This window comes from Botryllus schlosseri, chromosome 7 (genome assembly GCF_051294905.1).
Source record: "Botryllus schlosseri isolate E-star chromosome 7, Bs_hap1, whole genome shotgun sequence".
Lineage (NCBI taxonomy): Eukaryota > Metazoa > Chordata > Ascidiacea > Stolidobranchia > Styelidae > Botryllus > Botryllus schlosseri.
In genome coordinates, this window is record NC_137242.1 from 27,188,912 (window position 1) to 27,214,180 (window position 25,269).

Below are 25,269 nucleotides of genomic sequence, written 5' to 3' on the forward strand. Positions count from 1 at the left end.
GCTATGTCACTAATAGATCGACGAATTGATTAGAGCTAGGGTTGCATTTAAAACAAATGGTGTTTTAAAACATTTTGTTTAAAACATGTTCTGAATAGAGGCCTTTTTTTGAAATATAATTGTGCTTTTTAAAGATGTAAAATTACGCCATAATTTTGTAAATACTCTCCAAAAAACATGTTGTATGTGCCTACGGACAATTACCGCCCGATTTAGCTGACGTATAACGATATGGAAGAATTGGAACCCACAGAATAGTTGGTTCAACAGTTATAGTACAGATATTTCGTCAAAAGACCTATTTTTACCCTATATTTTAAATTTTAAATTTCAATTCATTATGACGTCACAATTGAATATTCGTGACGTTATGGCTTTCAAAAAAACAATAGAAAATATGTTTTAAATTAGGGCCTGGTTTTAAACATGTTTGATTTTAATTGATTTTTGTTTTTAATGCAACCGTAATTACAACCGTGGTTTCCAACCTTTTTCGTCTCGTGGAACCCGTTGGTCGATATTTGAGCTGAAAAAGTTGCCCGATGATTAAAATGGTGTATTTTAACGCACAACCATTTGTTGACTGAGCAATATATGCCCGAACTATGTCAAATGCGGAGCGCATTACACTTTGGCAAAGTACCGCGGGCTACTTCCGACTCAATTACACTGGTCGACATGATTTTTGCTTTCTGGCCAAAATGATGACTTTGAAGTCAATTTTCGCACGCTGATTACGAATATGAAGACGATATTTTCCATCACGTCAAGATTTTTTATAATCTGTGATTAAAAATTTTGCTTTTCAGTGCTAAAAACAGCCTGTTCTATGACGTATTTTTTGCTGTTGGGTCATAGCTATAACCATTGTGACGTCATCAGATGTGGCCAAATTATTTACCATAGGTACTCAAGTAGAAGTAGAAGTACCGGCATCAATTTCTACCCAATTAGAAGTAAAAGTTACTTTTTATAAGTATGTAAAAAAGTAAGTATTCTAAGCCTAGTTTTTCATATCAGTATCAATTTATTAATTTTTTTTTTTCATAACATCACAAGACTGCGATACAATGAAAATATAGGAAGGCGTCGAAACGACTTGGAGTAGTCTTTGAAATCAGACACCCACCTGGACCTAGGCGATGTAAAGAAGAGATATGCACAGCACACTGAAGGAAAAATAAAGCGACATTGAGGCTGTGAAGCATTTGAAAACAAAAACCTATAGCATTTGATGTGCCAATGGTTTGGAGACAGCCACATGGACATGGAAAAGATTGCTAGGTTTATGCTCATGTTTTTTTTATTCAATGCCAAAAATCAGCATAAAATTCCATATTCAATTTGGCTTGCGCAATACGACCAATTCCTCATGGGCCAGATGTCACAATTCCATTGCCTTCAAAAGTTTTACCAACAGTTGAAGAAGATTCCCTAGGCGAAGAGTCTTTATCTGAAAAATGTTCTCAGCACGAGCCTGGTGGTTATCAGCAGCTATATAAAGTTGAATCAAGCTGAACTAAATGACTTTGTCATAAATTTGAACTTTCCAAATGAGTCTACTCTTATTGTAGGTTTCAGTTAAAACACCAAACATATACTTGGCACTGATACCACTTTTGCTTGGTATATGCGTCGTGATAGTGAATACACACGCTTCTTTGCCTCTGAACCCTTTTTAGTCTATTGTGTCGATGTTCAAGGTTTCATGGAGACTTTGAAAACTGTGAATTGCGCCTCATTATTTATGTATCAAACCTAAAAGCAGTTTTTTCAAACAATACAAATCAATGTGCTTCTATCCCTGTAGCTCAGGGGCGCGAAACATACGGCCCGTGGGCCGGATACAGCCCTCGACGGGATTTTGTCCGGCCCGTGGACAGTTTCCCGTCTTACATGTGGCCCGTGGCCCCAGTCTGGCGAGATTCCCCACTACTTGCTTAAACATCAAATGTTAAAGACTGTATGTTATTATATACGTGTGTGCGAGAGTGGCGCTTACGCGTAAGTTCATCGAAGCGAAAAGACTTGCATTATCGGCATTTACGAAGTACTCAACCCTAATGAATTGATATCTTGGTAAATTTGGGGTACCGGGCTTTTCGAACGCCTTGAAATCCTAATTAAGGATTGCACCGTGTGTTAATTGATCAGAGAGAAGCAGACGTGGCGGCGCCTGTACTACAATGCTGTTCTTAAAGGCTACTCATGTAGAAGTAGAAGTAGCGACGCAAAAATCTACTCAAGTATGAGTAGAAGTACTTTTTAAGAAGCAACCTAAAACTTCTTGAAGTATAAGTAGAATTTTCCGTCTTAAAATCTACTCAAGTAAGTAAGTAGTTTAAAACATCGTCATAATACGTTCGCATGGGCTGTCAAAAGCTACAAATTGAGCTATGCGGAAGGTGCAGAGAGCTTGATTCATATTGATGCATCACAAGAGGTATCAATTTCCGAGAGCATAAGCATTCATTCGTCCGCATCATGGGACGCAAATGATAGTATCGCTCTGGAAATCGCTGTGGACGCTAATCTTTGTTTACCCGAACACCCGTTTTAGAAAACGTCATGGTGCGGCGCCCTCCCCCATATTATACGGCCCATAGCTTAGTCGAAGAGCAACACCAAGAAGCTGTATCGGATAAGGTGTTAAGACTTTGCGAGATTAGTATAAGTCAACCAAAATATGGCGGATCGTAAAAATGCCATACCACAGTGTAATTTATTTTTCGGAAAATGGAGGCATTACTACACTTGCTTTTAAACTTCAACATGTAAGTTCCCTATGCAGATTCAGACAAAGGAATTGAAACTAATTAGAACTGAAACTAATGATACTACGAAATAAAAGAGACATACAAACACTAATTCTGAAAAGTCGAAAATGGGTGGTCTGGTAAAACAGGTCTCACGCTCAAAAAGTCAGAGACCACTTCTCCAGATTAGAACACGCCATGCTGGGCTGCTAGATTACGATATGATTGGTAAATGTTGGATTGTGAAACTACAAGTTTCAAAAGTTATGATGGGCCATATTTACTGTGATGAACTATTTCATATGGGCGACAATGCAGTGTGAGTAAAGGGAGCCATGCCACCGCTACCTAAAATGTAGCCCAGTGGTTCTCAACCTTTCTGACCTCGCGGCACCCTTTGGAAATGCAAAATAGTTTGCGGCACACCATCGCAGTGGTTCTGAACTTTTTTGGATTACGGCATCTGCAAACTTCCAGAATACTTATTAGCAACCAGTAGTAACGCCGACTAAGTGACCACCTCTGCAGTCAATCCAAAATGTTTTTCTACTTCCTAAACTTCTCCATTCTCCATTTTAACAATTCTAAAAGTAAACTTTTGTACCCGAAGCCTCCCTTATATAGCTTACTAAGCCGTGATAGAAAGTGGTCGTTTTCTTTCGGCTTGAATTTCGTTCCTTTGTGATTACAAGAACAGGGCGTATTCAGACGAAAGTAAAGGGGTTCATTTTTATATACGACTCCACAGTAACTTAGGGCTGCCCTTAGATACGATTTCTAAGATTTGTTTAGCAATACATCGGCCCACTGCCGCATTGGGTTGAAGTGGTCAAGCACGATCGCCGCTTACGAGTACGGAGGCGAACACAATGCATCACGCGTAGCACGCGTGAGGATAGCCATAGCCTACCTCAATAGTTCTACTGGCAGCTACTTGCAGTTCCATTGTACTTCCAACTAACCGATATTATAACCTTAGCGGCGAAGCGAAGAGGTTTGTTAACTGATATAATTTGATCAACCTTAATTCTCATTACTCATATTCGTCGACAGTAATATTACGTTGTGCTATACAAGCCTACATTTTAATGGAAGTGCCGGCACGATACCTAACAATCACAATGTGCATTGCCATGTTTGAAATTCGAATTTCTAAACACGAACGTCAATTCCGAAAGAGTTCATTTCTCACTGGTGATTGGGGAGACAACGAGGATTAGAAAGCTGCATCGTCATGCAGGCGCTGCTATATGTCTGCTCTTCGCTGCGGGCGATCGATCAATCAACGTATTGTGCAAAACCGAATCCAGCCTTCGAGGCACGCAATCTGCCCGGTAAAGAGATTTCGAGGGGGGATATTGATTGCAGGCATATTATCAATTTTAATTGATGAAATGTACAAACTTCATGTCAAGCTCAATTTAGATTATTGATCGTTTGCTATTATAGACTTATTTTGCGCATAATTTCAAAATTTCGAAGAAATCGCTCGCCGCACACTTGCGATACATAAATGGCACACTAGTGTGCCGCGGCACACCGGTTGAGAACCACTGCTGTAGCCTATTCACCAATACTTTCGTGAAAACATACTTGTCACTTCATAATATGTACTTTGCGTGAAGCGCGATGACAATTCTGGGCTTTACTTAACTTTTATGAAAATTAAATGTTGGTGTACTCCATGAAAACAGCACCGAAATTCCTCAGTCTCTCTTTCGAATTGGAGGATTATACTACTTCAACTTGACAAAATGAAAATAGCGAAAAGTAAGTAAATTGATTACGAAGTAGAAGTAGCGAAAATTAGATATACTTGAGTAAGTACCACATGTAGTGCAAAACTACTTGAGTACTTCGACAAAGTAGAAGTACGTCGTTACTGACCACCTCTGGAAATGGCTTTGAAGTGACATTGCTGTCGTCAAAATACATTCGTTAAATGCGATTTATTCCTTGTATATGTGAATAAATGGGCGAATGATGTATCGCTTCAGCAATCCGGCCCGCCAAGTACTTAATTTCCCCATATCCGGCCCGCCGACTGGAGAAGTTGCCCGCCCCTGCTGCGGCTGGTACAATTGGCATCGAGGGGTGTTACGGAGCTATGAAACTTTTGATTTAATATTTGGAATATAGTACTCAAACTACTCAAACGTGTGAAGTTTTCGTTGATTTTGAATTCATAAATATGCTACTTGGTAAACTGTCTAGAACTACAAGGTATTCTAATTTTATGTGCGAATGGGACAGTATAAATCATTGAAGTAAACGTAAGTGGCCGATGAGGGAGTATCGTACACCAGGCTTTAAAATATCTCAGAGCCTGCTTTTATCGACAGATCTAATGTTGTATTTCCATCATTATATATTAAACTGGATCGAAAAAGATTTTGAAGGCTCCGATCAAAAAGAGTGCACCACGTTCTAAATACACTCACGAAAGGTTTCCTCACTTGAGTTGATACAATAGAGGGTGTATCTGTTTGATCTCAAATCAGAACACTCACCAAAAGCCCCTATTTATTCTTATTAGGAAGGCGGATTTAAAAAAAAAATACATGTCTCTCTTTCATTGAAGTTGCATCTAATTTTCTTGGAAATACTAAGAATCCTGATTATTTGGAGGGCTAGTTTCAAATAATAAAACCACAAATCCGATGAAGTAAGTTAAGAGCTCTGTCGGATGAGTTTCGTAGCATACACGGACCTAAACGGGCATAAGCACCCTTAATGCAGCCGTTTTTGTGTAAACATTTTATTCGAGTTTTGCGAAACATTGTGAGGTGATGAGTGAATCCTAACGGCAAATTCGGAATCAGCATCGTCAAACCAGGTAAACTCAATTAATCGTTCTAAAAATGCCAAAAAAAAGTTGAAAAATGTCGACCAGTGTTATTTAGGGCGGTCAGTAACGAAGTACTTCTACTTTTTGGAAATACTCAAGTAGTTTTCCTCTACTTCTGGTACCTACTCAAGTAGATATGATTTTCTCTACTTCTACTTCTACTGCATAATATTTTGTGATCTACTTACTTACTTTTCGCTATTGTCAGTTTGTCAAGTAGAAGTTGTTCGATCCCCCAATACGAAAGATAGCAAGAGGAATTTCGGGGCTGTTTTCACGGAGTACCAACATTTAATATTCATAAAAGTCAAGTAAAGATCAGAAATTTTGTTGCGCTTCGCGCACAGTAGCTATGGAGTAACAAATATATTTTCACGAAAGTATCACTAAATATAATTTAGGTACCGGATTGCTTTGTTCCGTTTACACCGCATTGTCGCCATCAAATATTTCATCACAGTAGATATGGCCCACAATAACGTGCGAAACTATTACCGTTTCGCAATCTAGCAATTAGCTATCATATCGTAATCTAGAAGCCCATTACGTATCTTGCTAAACTGGAAAATCCATTTTTTTTAACGTTACACCTATTTTAGCAGGTCACCTTTGAAGCATGGACAAAAGACATGAAATACAGTTTCCGCTTTTTAGAAGTGGTATTTCACTTTCAATTGCGAGTATCATACTTTGACTTCTAATTGCTTTCAGATCTTTTGTCTTCAGAGCATGCATGTTGAAGCATAAAAGCAAGTGTAGTAATGCCTGTATTTTCCGGAAATAAAGCTACACTAAATATAACTTTTACGATCCACAATATTTGTTATTAACGCATACTAATCGCGCAAAGTGATGAAACCGTTTCCGATACAACTTCTACGTATTGCTCTTCGCCTAAACTTGGGGCCTTATAATATGGGGTAGGGTGCCTGCCATGATATTCTATAAAACGGGGTCTTCTAGTAAACAAGGGTGGGTATCGCATTTTCATATCAATACTATAGTTTGCATCCCATGATGCGAAAAAATGCTTATTCTGTCGAAAATTGGTACCTCCTGGGATGCATCAATACGAATCAAGCTCTCAGCACCGTCCGCATAGCTCAATTAGCAGCTTTTGACAGTCCATGCGAACGAATTAAGACTGTTTTCAAAGCTACTTATTTACTTGAGTAGACTTAAAGTCAGTCAAATCTACTTCTACTTCAAGTAGTTTTAGGTGGCCTATTGAAGAAGTACTTCTACTCGTACTTGAGTAGATTTTTTTGTGGCTACTTCTACTTCTACTTGAGTAGCTTTCTTGACTACTTTGACCACCTCTGTATTTAACACGCTGGCGCAGGCTACTTACTCAAAAGAAATTAGGTCGTCACCTTCCGTTGTGGCAACATTGGGCGAAATGTGACCTGTTGTTAACCGGTAGGGTAGCTTCTGACGAAGAATAAATCACCAAGTTCACTCGCGATAGCCTTGCGTTGAAGGGGCAAATTTCGTATGTAAGGAAAGAAAAGGACGTAGTTTATTTTTGTCTCTGATGTTTCTGCGGCATATATACCGACTCACGATACACATAGCCTACACAAGATCTGCGCATATGCACATCATGAGTGCATGATGTGGATATGCCGCCGGACAAGGAGGGCGCAGATATAGCCGTTTACGGCTTTCTAAGTCTTGCACCACCCCTCCATGCTATCCCAGTAATGAATGCATGAGCGCCAAGCAAGGAAGTCATGGATACCAGTGTTAGTAATCAGGGCCTTTGTCTAACCCGGCCAGGGATCGAACCCACGACCTACCGATTAAGAAGCCGGGCGCTTCACCATTACGGTATCTTGTTGTATGTGTTTCACGTTAGCTCAGATCTTGGCTTCAAAAGGTAAACATTTTCACCAGTGGCTGAATTCAGCATGACCCTTCTTAGTAGCAATTTGATCGAGAGGCTGTCGCGGGCCCAACAAAATTCACTCGCGACCCTCACTTTATCAGGGGGTGGAATTTATACGGAAAATATTTAAACATACATCCAGCTAAAAATCCGCCAAAAACAAACATACAATTGTAAAGAAATAGTTTCATACTTAACAGTTCTACAATAAAAGCTAAGAACCACGTGCACCGAGCGTGTTTTCCGATACAACCCTTAAGCCAGAATCCCTGCTAAAAACTTAAACCCATCTGGTTGCGAGCCACTGAATTAGCACAAGGATGTTCATTGCGCAGCCCTTTCGACAGGCGGTTTACAAAATGATTCCTCGCGTCACCTGAGTGGTTACTTCCAATTTGTATTCTTCGAAACGACTGTCTTTCTATTGAAACCCTCGCATCACAAACCTGTGCATGTTTACTGACGTAATGTTTCTTAATGTTGCATTCTAATACAGTTTGATTATATCAAATAAATCTGTTTATTGTCGACGTGCACACAAATGTAGTCCGACCTTCGTCATCGTAGACCCCGGGTAGTCACATGTTCAGTTTGTCCACATTTCTTGGAATATTCTGTTTGCGTTGGCTGCTTTTCATGCCATATTTCATATGTGACACACTTTTTATCACTGCAAAATGTAGTCTCTGATATCAGATGTAGCCCTATCTTAATGAACTAAGTAAAATTGCAGGAAATAGTACTGAGTAACTTGTGCTCGGTTATTATTTTCAACTTCGAGTTTCTGACATACTGTGCGTAAAGTTTGGGCTTATCTGTGAGTGAAATTGCACAACTCAGCGACAGCTTTGATATAGTACCTACAGTATTATTTTGTGGAGTATTGGAATTTATATTGATTAAAGCGAATGTATCCACATGCAGGCCTTATAATCCTATGTATTAGTAATTACAGTTGGACAAATATTTGCGTTAGTGGGACGAAATATCCTATATCCGCAGTGTTAAACCGGCCCTGTACCATTTCTCCCTTACGAAATTCCACGTCGGCGCGCCGTTGAAACGCGACTGTTCGAGTTCAGGATTTTGCAACGGGGTTTGCGCCAATCTTTTCCCGGTAATAGTCAGGTCGTGCATGATCGACATACACTTTCGTAGTAATTCCGGTCTTCCCGTGAAAGCGTTTTGCAAACAAAACAAAAGCCGTGTGTACAGTAAGTTGAATTGTTCATTCAACCGGTGCGCCTTTGTATCCTTTACATAATCGTGATCGTTTGGGTTGAAGAGAATAGGCCAGACTCCATCAGTATAGAACGGTACCGATTCCCCAACGTAACAATATCGGTGTTGACTCTTTGTAGAGCACGAAGAGGTGACGAATTCGTCGATGCAAGGATGATTGCTGGAATTGGCATAGCGTGTTTTCATCAACTTTCTGCCATGCACTATTTCTCGCAATCTGTAGTAATGCGATAGCTCGTAACCTCGATCGCGACCGCTTGAGCTAGCATAAACATCGGTGTCTGGAACCAAAGGTGAGCATTCAGACCCGCCTTCTCCTTGGTAAATGATCTCAACTATAGCTTCTAAAGCTGACTCCAAGTCGGTAACCTTGAATAGAGGTGGTTTTACGGATTTCAATTTCCTACTCTCCTTTGAATCACTGTGAGGGTTAGTTCGTGAAATGCCATCTTGCCCGAAGATATGAAGAATCGAATCGAAATCTTTTTCATACCATTGCGACATATTCAACTGACGAAACGGGTCGCCTTTGAATATAGTATCATGTTCCGCTTTCGTATTGTACGTCAATTTCGCGCACGACTCGAGGCTGGCAAGCTTCAAAGCTATCAAGGCGTAGAATCCATCTACAGACTTTACATTAACTTCATCCAAGTCGTTCAACAGGCCGTCGACAATGTTTTTGACACTTCTCCATCCTTCGGCTGAATCGGAAATTTCTTCGTAATTACGATTCTGCAGCATTGAAACGTTGCCCAGACGTTTTATTTCTTGTAACAATCTGTCCATATTAGTCCCTACTGAGGTTGAGTTAGCGTACTTCCGCTGCCATATCACTCCCAAATGATTGATTATCTGAAACAAGTTGAGTACAAGAAAGTATTATAATCTGGCTAGGGTGATGACAGTGGTGGTAGAACAATCTGCCTTGCTACTCAAGTATAGAAGTAATGAAACGATGAATATTTACACTAAATCACAATCACAAGTAGAAGTAGCAATATCGTAAACTGCTCCAAGTGGAAGTAAAATATGAATGTTACGAAAAGTAAGTATAGTCGAGGGGTGTCATACTTTCTGCAGATAATCGGAGAGGTGACTATACGTTAAATATTTTAAGGCTCGTTTTCGCGACCAATGCAAGATTACCCTACTAATGAATGACACTATTCATAATTTTTAATTTCGAAAATATATTCAGATATCGTGAGACATGAGCTTCTTGGTTCTTATAGTAATTTGACTACGAATAGTAGAAACTCATCAAAACACTGTACCTCTTTTTAAAAGGTACTTCGCTGCTGACCACATTTGACCACATCGCCACACACGCAAGACAGCGGGAGTGTAGAATACTTTCAATATTCAATATATTCAATATTCATCAGATTATAATCATCCGCACTACAACACAGATAATGTACAATGCAATAATACACAATGTGATGTAATGAACAGATAGGAGGATGCCGAACGACCAGTTGCGGTTACAGAAGCGGTCTTTTGATCTGGCATCCACTTCGGCCTAGGGTCCGATTTCACATTTCCTTTTTCACAGTTCTTTTTCAGTATTGAAATTTGGTATCACCCGAATAAATAGTAATAATGAAGAAATTTAGTAGCGATATACCTCTTTCGCTTTTGATCTTGATGGTCTTTCAATGCGCGAAAGCACCTGATCAGTAAATCCGATTGAAAATGGAGCCAGAGCGAGTTCAATGTTGGGTAATAATTGGTATTGATTTCCAACGGATAGGAGAGTTGGATAGGTAGGAAGCGTTCTCTCGTTTGTGAGATTCACAGAGCCTCCGATCTGGCAAAAAAAAATTGATCACATGATATTATATTGCATGCGGTGATCTGGTAGTGTTTTGCTTAGCTTCGGCTCACAACCTGAACTCTCTTCCTGTGCCGTGGTTGGCACTTCTGCTGAGATCAGATTGTGTAGGCTCTAGGACGTCTACATCATTTACATACAGGGGTGGCCCTACGATTGGGGGTGGGCCGGGCGAGACTTCCGAGGGGCGCTATAAGTATTAGCAATAGCTAGCTCACCACCCAAAGGTTTGAGCCAGGCGCTGTATTAGATCAGATCTATTATTGCTCGGTTGCAAGGATAGACTACATCACAACTAAGTACCTCTACCGCATGCAGAGACTTGATGATTATCGGGATATGAGACTTATCTAACAAATGCACAGATGTGATGATTGACCCATCTGAACGGAATCATCTTCTTGATTGGTACACGAAATTTCACGTCTATTCTCTATAACCATTGAAAGGCGCTGAAAGCAAAGAGGGGGCCCTTTCAGCCAGAAGGACCCTGGACGACCGCCCACCTCGCCCACTCCGAAAGCCACCACTGTTTACATACCAAGCTGACAATTACTCACGGAGTTTAGCAAATTCGCCGCGAGAGTCATATGGAGCATTTCTTCCACGAAGATCGACCTTAGGATGTCTGCGACATCCTTGTTTCTTCCGAACTCTGTTTTTAGACTGAACCAGGCATTCATGTAGACAGGAATCGTAGAGAATTCAAGCATAATTGCATGCTGTAACATGACCTGGACCTCATCGACACCTCTCTTTATTGAGACATCGGTGCATTGATCTGTGAAGAAATATAGGAAGAAGATGTTACAAGTCAGTAGAAAACTCAGTTGGATTGCTATTATAAACTTGCTATTCGCCAGTTGGCGTTGCCAGTCGGATGAAAAAGTCAACTTAGCATCCTCTAACTTGTCTATACGTGTATTGTGACGTCTTAATTACTCGTCTCGCCACGCCACGCCGTTGTTGAAAAATACGCCACGACCTGAGCTGGTGACATAAGTAATCGTGGGTGCTCAAGTGGAAGTAGTGGCGAGGTAAGTAAAAAAGAAGGTAATCTAGGCCTATTTTCGCCTGAGAAACTGAAAACTGCCAAGTAGTCCAGGGGTCACCAACCCGGTGCCCGCGGGCACCAGGTAGCCCGCGAGGACTAGATGAGTATCCCGCGAGCCCATTCTAAAAATAGGTGGAATAGCAGCATTTATTATTATTCGTCAGATTATTACCATTGAGCTATTAAATATATAGATTGATTGATTCAGCTATTCTTGTTTAAAACACACTAACATGTAACTTACATATATAAACATTTCTGGATGTTGAACAGTAGGAGATTGAAATTGTAACACTGCAAAATTACCCCCTCCTCACTGTGCAGCAAACATTTGGTGCATTGTTGATACGGAAGGTACAGTGGTGTATGCGCAGCAACTATGAAGATTGCAAGCGTCTATGGTTCAACTTATCGTTGTGAATTAGCCTTTTCGGACATGAACTTCATCAAAAACAAACACAAAACACGCTTAATTATTGCACATCTGGAACACTCACTCAGAATTACAGTGTCAAGTTAAATACCAGAGTACAGCGCACTAGTTGATATCATACAATGCCAGACTTCCCACTGACTGCTATAGGAACAGATAACATGATGTCCAGTCCTGCCCAGTGCTATAAATATCAAAGCGGAAATTCAGTGTGGTACGGATAAACGGCGGGAGTATATAGTAGCCCGCCGCCTCAATCATTACGCAAAAGTAGCCCTCGGTTGCAAAAAGGTTGGTGACCCCTGAAGTAGTCAATCAGTCATTTTAAGTAGAAGTCTAAACTCATAACCACTTGACAAAACCTCGGTGAAGTAGTTTTCAAACCAGGAGTACTCCGTTACTGACCAGCATTGGCCACACCTAAACTTTCTACCCTCCTACCGCAAAAACATCAGGTACAACAAAATATGCAACATCCACCGTCCATATTTCATTGACTTTCCAAACTAACAGCTTGCACACGTGCATTTATAGTATACGTCTAAAAATATTGTGATCGCACCATTGTCGCGTGCTGAGACCTTTGGCATCCCGCGTATCATCCAATTCTTTATGAGAGCTTGTTTTCCGGCAGAGAGATCTCTGGTCACTGGCATGTACCTTCAAACAAAGTTTACATCATACATTTAACCTGATACATTCTCAAAATGCAAATATCTTTGGTTACCTTGGATTCGTGAAATCGGTGTTGAACAAGGATTCATACAGCATTCTGGAATTCTTTCTGATATCATCATACGAATGCAGATCGATAATTCCGTATTTCCACATAACCGGATATAGATTGTAATACTGGAAAAATATGTCTAAACTGGGTTTGCAAAGCTGATCGATTGTATTTTGTATTGTACTCCTGCAATATTATCCGCTACCTTTTACATCATCCCACGATGGACTTCGATTCTCAGGTACTGTATGATAAATTTGAACAGCGCTGGCGAAGAGCGACGTCTCGTATTCCGCATTATAAGGGTATGTATGAAATCCAACAAATGGACTGTCCGAAAATGTCCATGTTTTTTTACCATTCCTATACCTAAATGCATTAGTTGAATTAAGTGGCATCCATCAGGACCGGAAGTAACGCGCCCCAAAACCCCACAATCAGAGGCGACAAGATAGCGTAATGGTGAAGCGTCCGGCTTCTTGGACGGTAGGTCGTGCTTCGATTCCCGGTCGGGTCAGACCAAAGACCTGAGTAGTAACACTGGTATCCACGACTTCCCCGCTTGGCGCTCATGCATTATTGGGATAGCATGAAGGGGTGGTGCAAGACTTAGAAAGCCTTACCAGGCTGTATCTGCACCTCTCTTGTCCTGCTGCATATGCACATCATGCACTCATGGTATACATATGTGCAAATCGTGTGCATTGTATATCATGAGTCGGCGTATATGCCGCAAAAACATCAAGGACAAAAATAAACTACGCCCTTTCCTTTCCTTTACTCATCTAATTCACTATCGCAAATTATGCAACTTATGATTTATTGCAATGATCAACGATTCCACACAGACCAGCCATATCGAGGAGCCATGGGCCATGTATTGTCGGCATCATTTCGTACGCAGCGTGCCAAATCTCAAAATATGACATTTTTATTTTAGAATTTTGAATATTTTTAAAGGTGTTTCCTATTAGTCCAGCACTCCCTAGAGCAGTGGTTCCCAATCGGTGGGGAATAAAACAATATATACACTACAGCAGAGGTCTTAAACACGCGGCCCACGAGACCATTTTGTGCGGCCCGCGATATCATTTTGGATTTCGAAGTATTCGACAATACTTAACTGCCAAATATTTTTTTAATTTGAGAACTGGAAATTCGCTCTGAAACTACCCTGGAAACCTGAAACTACTCATCAGACTTCACCTACATCACTTTCAAAAGTTACCACGCAGTGGAAGCTCAACTATTACGTCACAGTAATTATTTATAATGATAAAACATGCGATTTGGACTTCAGCGCGATCTTTTGTAGAACTACTCGAATTCTGATTCAATGTGTGATAAAATAAAAATGACTCGAGTTGTGTCGCGTCAAACGTTGCAATCAGAGAAGGCCTTATTGTGACTCTGAACGAGTGACTTGGTACAACCATGGACTCAACAAACTGTCAAACTGATATGGAGAATAGTAATATATCAAAGGGTCTTAGTTTGTGTTGCGTAGCTTATTTAGATATCTAACCAGGTCGGTATGGTAACGATTTGCATTATGTTTTCCTCTTGATGTATAGTTAGTTACACCCTGTGTCATATTGGGTATCTCTATCCTTGTTATTATTGCCAAATAAATGAGACGCATATAAGTAGTCGTAGCATTCGTTTCACAGCTGGAACACGCATGGATTCGTCGGCGATTAGACACTTCTATTGCTATGGCACACATTATAGTCAAGTTGTTATATATCTGTTCCTGTATTCGAAGGTAAATCTAATGCCTATTTAATTTGACTTTGGTAATGACATGATCAATAGCCTGGTTATCAGGAGTATGCCCGAAACGCGGATTAGGCTGTACTGCTCCAATGCTCTGATATCAGATCAATGTTTGTAAAATTCTAAAATATTCTACCTGTCATTGTAACACGTCAAATATCTGCTAGCTGCAAAATTCTAACGCGAAAGCTTTTACGAGGACCCGATGCATTTGTACTCACGCATGGTGTCTACAAGTAAATATTTTAAAATGTGATTTTCTCGTGCCAGGCATGAATTCACGATAATAAATCACATTTTCACGATGCGTGTAGAATGTCAGTCTGCAAGGTCCCGTCAAATAAGGCCTAGCCTACTTGAAAATATATTGAATCCCCCTGTGATTGGTGCCGCGACCCGCTGCGCCACCAAAAAGTAGGAAATTGGCCCGCGAGCAGATTTCAGTTTGAGACCACCGCACTACCGGATATAGTCCACAACTCTGCATATTTCCGGAGACACGTGCACGATTACAGTTACCAGTTAACTTCTCTGAAATGTATGTATCGAAAATTATAAATTGAAAATGTCCTTTGAGGACGCCTAAATGCCCTCTTTTTTGGGGATTAGAGCTCATTTTCTCTGAAAAAGGATTTACATGCCACGAACAATGCGACTCAGACGCGTAAAACATCAGTGTTTTGTAAAAAATTGGGAGTCGAGTCAAAGTGATGACCTTATTTTTTAGTCAACACAATAATATTGGTCGTAAAATTTTCAAAATCACCAGTTTTCTTGGAGCTGTCAGAATTTATAAAAAGTGTCCCCCCCCCTGCGCTGAATATTAGTATTACGGCGCACATTGTTGTTCAGAGCTTGTTTTTTTTAAATCAATCGCTATTTGCAGTGATATATGGCTCAACGAGCACAAGGAGCACGTGATATCGCGAAATAGGTTGTGTGTCGTGTTTGTCATTTGGTGTGCCACAGAAAATCATCTCGCGTGCAACTTTCGGCATGCATGCCCGATGTCCCCGACCGCTGTTTGTGTAGCATGTATAATGTTGAACCAAGTCTGCTTGCTATTTTGCAGCGTAAACATTTTATTCCCACTAGGATTTTCCGCGACCCATTAAACTATGATAACAGCTTGTTATAAAATTAAACGAGGGCAATGGGTTACCAAAGGCTGGTAATCACTTCTTTAGTACATTGAAACCAGCCGCACTTGGCCCACTGATCAAACCTGATGAATAACTTTAGAGGATAGACCTGTCCGTCCAATCCACAACCGCGAATATTCCCTGGATCAGACATTGCTGTTACATTGACTACGGACATCCCAGATTGATTCACGATGTCATTATTGCTTGAGATGCCGATTGACGACACGGGTATTCCTTGCGTGCTGCATATTATGTATAAAAATTGATAAGTGAGATTACATGATATCAGTAAAATGACTTACCTATTGCATCTCGGCAAGGGGCATCTACCTTCTGATAACCCTCCTTCGCTCGGATACACGTTCACTTGGGCGTTGATCGCTGGCCGACCATACGAGGAAACAAACACATGGTTTAGTCGCGATTCGCCCACATTTAGACGCTGGACTATCCAATCAGTGAAGCCGTAATTCAGCCCGAGTGGAAATTCAGACATATACACATCTCCTCTCCTATAATAACGTTAATCGAGTTTGGGCGGATGACGAGGATGAAATCAAGAGTTTATATTTACTCATTGAGTATTCCGATGCGTGATTTGGATATCCGAGTTAAGACGGATGGATCAAGATGGGACAAGTCAATATCCAATATTCCACCGTACACGTTATACCATCGACTGGAGTTACCTATCATTTGCGATATCTTACCTCTCTTCGTGATTTTCTCCCATCTTGTACCACTGAAAGGTTTCATAATGACATTCGCGTTTCGGGAAAACATACTCTCTTACTCGCACTGGGGACACGTTGGTGACGAAATTGCCAAATCAAGCAAACCCAACTCGGCTGATGTTATATTTCCGTCCGCTTCTCCACCGATCGACATCGAGAAGTCAATTGTGATTATCTTGTTGTTGTCATAAAAATGAAATGGCGCTGGCGACAACAACAGAGATTTTGAGATCCCGTCGACCTGGAGCATTCTGCTTGCGGTCATCATCGCCGGATCATCTTGTGAAGTCATGCCTATAAGTATGGCGAATGCGTTATGCATAGAACCATCATTGAACTCTACAAACAGTGAGCCCGTTGATTTGGTTGTATCTACACCACTGTAGGACACTGTGATATTAGAACTTTAGATTTTCATGAGTGGTAGGCCTACTATAGCAGTTCGTAAATATCTGTGATGTCAAGAGAAAAGTAGCAAGATCCAATTTCCCAGCGTTTCACTTTTTCTGTTAGGAAAAATTGACGGCCAAAGTATCGTTGCAAAATTTCAGATACAAATCACAAACCATGCGCACCTATTGTTCCAGTTACCCGAAGGTGCGACGTGAGCACGTCAAACATATCCATCGATAAAGTGATAGACAATTCGTTGCCTCCAAATAATGATCCATAATACTTGTCATACCAGGTGACGTTTTGCAGCTTGCTACCAAATATAAAGTATTGTTCGGAATTCGATGTTTATTAGTGATCGACTGCTTCAGTTACCTTTTATATCTTGCCATGTAAGGATAGGCATACTTCCTACTTGAAAGATACGCTGAGCGATCGAAGCGGATCCTTATGTCTTGATAGGACACCGGTTTGAAATTACCTTTTACTATCCCCGATATGCTTACTTCGAATCCGTATAATTCTGATGATCTCTGCCAATCCACGCCCAGGGCAACGATCACACCTCGAGTAGTCTCTGAAGATTGAATGTTACGTTAGGAATTTCACGTATGGGGAACAGGTCGTCAACATATCTATAATAACTGTGCGTTATTGAGTCGTACCTCGTACTGGTAACCCAACGATAGGATCGTCGATCGTACACTGATGTGGACCGAAGCAGATAGACGTGACCTTTGTGTCAATAAAGTAGACATGATTTGTACCATCCGGATTCCAGTTGTCTGTCCGATGCGTGTAAGTCGTATGGGACCGACCCTGAATGTCGATAACGTATAGTTAATCCTGCGTATCTTAGCAGTCGAGACTTTTGTCGGGTTTTGTCTCTCAGAGTAGGCGGTGTGATATCGGGCCAGAACTCACGAATTCCATTGATATTCAATTCTATAGTTTCAACGATAGCGCGAGAGAACTTCAGGATTGTAACCAAGTAACAAGATCCGGAGTCTCGAGAAAATTTCACTTCTATAGTTTTGACTCGAGTCAAGTCTAGTCATTTTCAATTCATCAACGAGTCAAGTCCGAGTCCAAGTCAGGGTTCAAATGTTCGATTCCGAGTCACAGTGTTAAGACTCGAGTCCGTCCGAGTCCAAGTCATTGTGTTTAGTGTTCATTTTAAAGTTCATTCCCCGTTTACCCACATTTTATAACTGATTGGGTGATATTGAGTGCGTTGCATTTATAAAATAGTAATTTCCTTCACTTCACACAGTTTATAGCCCTATTTTACAAACAACAGTAATAATAGACAAAAAAGTGATAACGTTGTAGCTATTTTTCGATGTTACAACGAAATGCCTGTCTGAGCCTTCCGATTCTCGAGCCATAGAACTTGGTCGAGTCATGCACAATGACTTGAGTACAAGTCGAGTCACAGAAAAAATTGCGACTCGAGACGAGTCATGAATTGAGTCATTACAAACCTGGAAGACTTACATTTATACTGATCATTTTGCTTTAGGTAAAACTCAGACTGAAGGTTTACAATTTTACATGGTTCCGACCAGATTCTTGCTTAACCTTTTAGGCTCGAACCGGTTTCCACACCCAAAACAAGTGAACCCGCTGGCATCACTAGTGCAATCGTAAGTCTCACCGTCTTTGCAACAGTCATGAACCGTTTCGAATGTTGCGATGCATAGAAATCCTTGTGATACGCGCACCTGTTGTTATTCACAGTGCTTGAGTCCACCACGAGTTTACCGCTGAAGTGAATCCGGGGCCAACTGAGATAACCTGCGAATAATAATATGTCATATCGACTACATCCGGCGAGTAAGAAACTCATCCCAGAAGATATGGGATGTTCGATGAGCCGGGTTAGGACTTTTCAACTTCATCGTGTTTCATAGCTGCTTTTCGCTGTACCCTGCACGCCTGCATGACTTTCGTCTTGCATTTTGAAATACAGTCGACTAAGCTTAATTAGGACACTAGACAACCCGGACAACCACAATGTCCGGGAATGGAACAAAAGTGTCTGCGTATTAGTCGCATTGACGTCGGTACAATTGTGTCCGTCTTGTAGAACAGAATGGTACACTAGTTTTCTGCCTAGCTATATCTTTTTGCTTTTAATTTCTCGTTGTTTGTGGAGTATTTTCATCAGGTGATGATATAGTCTCTTTGCCCGTGAAGAATTACTGTGGTTCACTAACTGAAATATGTGTGTTTTACATATCAATATAGTAAATAGTAAGCAAATAGTATATATGAATTCTCGAATCGTTTGATATCGATACACAGTACCATATATACATTATACAACTAGCGTTTTATGCGATCAGTGCTAATTCTGCTGCTGCAATTCATTAAATACGCAACACAACATGAATGCGTTGTCTGTCTTTACGCATGGGCATAACCATGCTACGGATTAATGATTTCTCCTTCATTCGGACAAAGCAGTTTCTCCGATTAATTTGGCCAAAAGGAAGATGTACCAAATGCGAATAAAGCGGAGTCGACTGTAGCTGGGATCAGACTTGGACAATTCGAAAATTTTCAGCTTTTCTGAATTAGATTAGAATTAGAATTAGAGCTACACAGCTTTTTTCAAATTAGACTAGAATTAGAATTAGAGCTACTAAGCTTCTTCCAGATTAGATTAGAATTAAAATTAGAGCTATACTTAGTTCGCAAAAACTTGGAAATGAAATTGTATATGGGAATTGAATACAGCAAAATGCAGTTCACATCAAATCACAGTGCGTAGTGCAAAAGGCCGTGAGGCGATATGCGCCACATATTTTTGTTTTATAAACAACAACAACAGTGCATTCCCATAAACATGAGAATGGTTAACTTCTGTACACCAAGCTTGGCTCGATTTTTACTGTACTTTAATAAAATATTACTTCTTTTATGGTAACCGTCGGCATCGCCCATATTAGTCAGAATGGCGATGTACTAACGTAAAGTTTTAGAAACTAGAATGTTGTTCGCAGACTACAAGCTACTCTAGCAGGCTATATTCGTCATAATATCTACTATGACTGCACGGTGTAAGTAAGGCGATGGCGGCTTGGCACTGGATTTCCCTGCGCAAGCGGAATATTCTTTTTAACTCACTGCAATAGTGCATTATGCCTCGGACAAAGAGGCATTTTCAGGAAAACAATAATTAGATTAGAACTAGAATTAGAGAATACGGACATTTCACAAATTAGATTAGAATTAGAATTAGAGCATAAGAACATTTCACAAATTAGATTAGAATTAGAATTAGAGCATGGAAACATTTCACAAATTAGATTAGAATTAGATTACTGGCATTTCGCTCTAATTTAGTGAAATTAGACTACTACAATTATCTAGTTGTCCAAGTCTGGCTGGGATCATGGACGCACGCCAGACTGTGAAGTAAGATATGGTCATTGGACACATTGGATGCAATGAATATTATAGGCTATAGCAGGGGCGGGCAACTTCTCCGGTCGGTGGGCCTGATATGGGAAGATGACGTGCTTCGCGGGCCGGATTACAGAATCGATACATTCCTTGCGTATTTATCCACCTATACAAGGAATAAATCGTATATAATTTGAACGTCAAGTTCAAAACATAGAGACCCGAAACAGTATTTAATTAGTATACTACCTTAATGTACTTTATTAGCTGTTGAAGTTGATCAGAGTTGTCAACAAGTACTTTGAACTCTGACTGCATGTCGGATGTAGAAAGCCTGAGATTGCACGTGAACTTCAGTTATATTGGAACGCAGCGTTGTCGTGTTAATATTCTAGGTCGAAAATGTTTGTTCGCAAATGTATCTGGACCCGAACAGAACAAATAGTTTCATTGCCATCTTTCTCGGGTTGGCAAACTTGGATTCGTTCTGTGACGCATAAATTTTGTCAATACTTTCAGATTAGAATTTCCCTTTCAGGGTAAAAACTCTCTGCGGGCCGCTCAAAATCCCATCGAGGGCCGGATCCGGCCCGCGGGCCGTATGTTGCCCGCCCCTGGGCTATAGGCTACTTGTGTAATTGCCAGGCAGCAACGAAAAGATAGATTTGATCATGTCAGATTATGTTACACTTGCATATAAGGCTGGGCAAAATAGAGTACGTGAGTGATTCGATTGCGAATCGAGTATTAGACTTCGAGCCGAGTCGAATATTCGACTATATTCAATATGATGTTCAAGTCCTAAGAGTACATACGATAGGGAAAGTTCAACTACCTTTCATGTGACCACAACGTAAACAATGCCAGCCTTACACCTCATAAAGATATCTTGATATTTAATCGAGCATGCATACTTCGTTTGACTTTGTGACAATGTCGTCGTTGTTACCTGTGGTGTTACGCAAGGCTCAGTTCTTGCGCCGGTCGTTTTTACTTTATATGTCAATGCTATCTTTAAAACATCGTCATTGAATACCACACTGTTCGCTGACGATACTCACCTCCTCTGACGCACCTATACTACCGCAAGCTTGAATGCCGTCACCCGTGATCAAATGCACAAAGTGCATGAGTGGACGTCCCTAATAGCCCTAGCGTTAACGCTGCGAAATCCCGATTATTGGTCGTGAGCTCCCATGGTTACCAGATTGGCCCTTTTTAGAGGCAGTTGGCCCAAAAAATTAATTTGGCCCCTTGGCCCTTTATTTTCAATATTTGACTCTTTTGGAAGCAGTTGAGACATGGCATCAAACTAGCTTTTCAAATAAATGTATCTAGAAAATTGAACTGACAATGTTTATGCCAATGTCAAAAATTCGATTGAAAACACTGTAGAAGATGAAGATTTATAATTGTTTTTGTAGAATGTAGACTGTCTTGGAATTGTAAATACAGATTTGTGAACAGGTGAACGAAAAAGCATCGAACATGGCTGGAAGCAAAGTAGTACAGAAAGTCTACAGAAAAGTACCCTTACAGTTCTTAATGATTGATAGAAATTTCAAAGAAAAAAACTTCAACATAACCGGAGAGATTTTGGTGAAACAATTCACAAAATTCAATCACTCTTATATCATAGCACAAAAAGTTTTACTTTACGATTTTATACTCAGTAGGAAGAGGCTTGAAATAATAGCAGTTGTAGTTGGATCCATTGTAGTCGGAGGTAGTGGATTTGGTGTCCTACAACCAGGGCCGTAACTGCCGCACCCCGAACCCCCCAATTGGGGGGGGCCGAGCTCGAAGGGGGCCGAAAATTATTTCGTGAATTAGCATAAATTATAGAGTATTTTTTTGAAAAAATGATTGACAAAAGGTTTATGGTGATGTTGCAACGTTATTATAGCGCGTTACCCACTCTTTATGTTGCTTTTGTGGAGTTGACTAAAAAAATAATAAGGTCATCACTCTGATTCTACTCTCGAATAACCCGCTCGAACACATTACTTGTCGATTTTCACTTCGCCGGTTCATTATCCCAGCTGTAAAAGCTGTTAACGGATTGCCTAAAATAGAAGCAAAAGAGCAAATTGCTTCCACTTAATACACCTTACTTAAAGAAATTGTATCTGAGATTAACAATCTGATAATTAGGCTACAAAGGCTATTTACAGGATAATGTCACGCGTGATTGGTTGCGTACAGCAAAGTTCGACTGCACCGGTTAGTAGGCACGGTGCAATAGTAAAGAACTCACAATCAGCAAAGTTTTTATGCTACTATCAAAAACCAACTTTCTGGATCCCTGCTCGAATGCGAATACTCGCACTGCTTGTCTTCACATCAACAAGCCCAAAAGGAAACTTACTAGGGCAGAACATGACGAAGCAATGCTTCGAATCCATCTCATCATTGCATTCTACCAGTGGACAATTTCGTCTGCGTCTTGTCCTAACGCCTTCTCCGCATGTTGCGCTACAAGAGCTCCATACACTCCATTCCCCGGTGCCTGCTTTAAAGATGTGCTATCACAGTTCATATCATTTCAAATTACGAGCAATTTGAACTATTTACCAGGCACTTTCTGCTCTCCCGATACCAATAACATGTAACTACCAGTAATGGCAAGAAAAAGAAAGGCTTCATTCATAATCCTCACTCTGCGACTCGATGATACCATCTTCGAGCAACTGTCAGATTTAGGATATCGATTTCATATAAAGAGGAAACTGACTCGTAAGATATTGATAATATTCTCCGTCGAGGTAGCCGTATTTTATCATATACACTTTACAGCAGAGGTCTCAAACACGCGGCCCGCGGGCCGCATGCGGCCCTCGAGAGCATTTTGTGCGGCCCGCGACGGCATTTTGGAATTTCAAGTATTCAACAATACATTTAATTGCCATATATCTTTTTTAGATATAAGAACTTGATGTTCACCCTGAAACTACTATAAACATCACTGAAATCTCATCAAACTTCACTATCGCATCAATTTTAAAAGCTACCATGCGGTAGAAGATCACCTAATACGTCACATTTCTAGTTCATGGCGATAAAACATGACCCGTTGATAATTCGGGACTGAAAATTGTGATTTGGTTTGGTGCGACCTTCCCGTAAAATTACTCGATTTCGGATTGACTGGGTGATTAAATACAAATGTCTCGAGTTGAGTCGGGTCTAACGTTAAAATCAGAGAAGGACTTGCGACTCGGAACTTGTTAATCCTACGGACGCAACAATCTACGCAACTGTCACGGGGAGTATACTATAGTAATATATCAAATGGTCTTAGATTGCGTTGCGTAGGGTATGTATATAGCTATCTAATCAGGTCAGTATAGCAACCACTGGCATTCTATGGCCCCCGTGACTGATAGTTGGTTACATGCTGGGTGTTGTTTGTTCTCTTTATCCATGTTATTATCGGTGGCGAGTAGGGTAGTATAGTAAGCTCTACAGCTGTAACTATAGTAACACCAATGAATTATTCGCCGATTCGACATTTCTATTCCTGGGGTTCTTAACCAGGGTCCGTAGACCCCATCGGAGTACGAAAGCACCACATCAGGGTGTTGTTGTTGTTGTTGTTGTTGTTGTTTTTGTTGTTGTTAGTATTGTGCATATGGTGTTCGGCTACTATGACCTTTCACAGCAGGTCATAAAAGTCTGACAAATCCTTCAGCGTCACAACTGTCTGCCGGTGAGTACATCGAATTCAGCCATTGGCAGCAAAGTCCGTGGATCGGATAACAGTTTTATGGGCTGAAACGGTAAGCCTAGATTAGCCGCTGTCGTCTTCAAGTGATTGCGGTGGGTCGAAGCGTTCGCATTCAATTAAAAAGTGGTCGACCGTCCCGTCGATACCGCACAGATCGCACAAACCCGTCTCGTGACATCCGATTCTGCGAAGGTGCCAGGTGCCAGTGGAGTCTACAGTGGCCCGTTTGCAATCTTATCAGAATTGATGATATTTTTCGTGAGGATATGCTGCAGCTTGGCATGATTGTTTGCGAAGCAAATATTTCGCGATATTGCGAATAATCATCTGATTCCTTGAATTCATCATTCCATCTTTGCTCACAGTGTTTGACGATTTGCGATCGTACTTCCTTGATTGACAGCGAGATTTGTTCGACCTCACGAGCAGGCGTTGGGCACGCTGCGCTTCTGGCTAGCTGGTCAGCACATCAGGGTGTGGGAGATGCATTGTGGAATTAGGCATATATGATGTGGAATATTTTCTTGGCCAATCTATTAAAGTGGAAAATAGTCTTCTCGCTACGATTTTATGTGAATGGGCTTTCTGATTTTAATATAGGTACCACCAGAAATTGTGGTGAAAATGGACAGCGGCTAGGAGAAATCTCATTGGAAATACAAGGGGTACAATCGCTAAAAAGGTTAAGAAGCAATGATATTGCTATGGCTCAATAATGATTATATTAAAGTTGTTATTGATAATAATCGAGGGAAAAATCTAACGCTGATTTGAATTTAACAATGGCCTATACTTATCACGACTTTATCAAAACCAGGATTAGGCTATACCGCTCAAATGCTTTGATATGAAATCATGCTCCAGTAGATTTTGAAATACTCCACATAAAATTGTGGCACGTCAAAGGTCCACTAGCTGCAATATTATAACCCGACAGTTTTACGATGGCATGATGCATCCTGTCGCATGATGTCTATAACTCATTAATTAGAAAAATTATGCCCGGCACAAAACAATTTTATTCAAATATTTGAAAATGTGATTTTTGTGCCGTGTCGAGCGAGAATAATGCAATAATAAACTACATTTCCACGATTTTTGTGGAATGCCTGTCTGCAAGGTCCCGTCAAATAAGGCCTACCTGGAAATTATACAATGAATATCCCTAAGATTAATAGTGCGGCCCGCGGCGTCGTCAAAAACGAGGAAATGGCCCGCGAGCACATTTGAGTTTGAGACCTCTGCTTTACAGGAAGCATGAGCATATCGCGAAATATTATTTCATTACTTTGTATCCG

General features: G+C 40.7%; 1 protein-coding gene across 2 annotated transcripts; it reads right to left on the reverse strand.

The window, feature by feature from the left end:
* Window positions 1–7,941: 7,941 nt before the first annotated feature.
* Window positions 7,942–23,003, reverse strand: LOC145442307 (uncharacterized). Of its 2 annotated transcripts, none has more exons than XM_080320201.1 (16): window positions 22,819–23,003; window positions 22,613–22,753; window positions 18,491–18,630; window positions 17,499–17,652; window positions 17,209–17,410; window positions 17,016–17,146; window positions 16,500–16,734; window positions 16,281–16,448; window positions 16,009–16,218; window positions 15,787–15,948; window positions 12,991–13,154; window positions 12,786–12,924; window positions 12,621–12,718; window positions 11,132–11,352; window positions 10,365–10,547; window positions 7,942–9,589 (listed from the first exon to the last, which is right to left on the reverse strand). In XM_080320201.1, the coding sequence occupies exons 1-16, from the start codon at window positions 22,922–22,924 to the stop codon at window positions 8,483–8,485; spliced, it is 3,561 nt and encodes a 1,186-aa protein (XP_080176327.1). In that variant the 5' UTR covers window positions 22,925–23,003; the 3' UTR covers window positions 7,942–8,482. The 2 variants fall into 2 exon arrangements, with proteins under 2 accessions (XP_080176327.1, XP_080176326.1); XM_080320200.1 differs by having other exon boundaries at window positions 22,613–22,756.
* Between the last annotated feature and the right edge of the window lie 2,266 nt (window positions 23,004–25,269).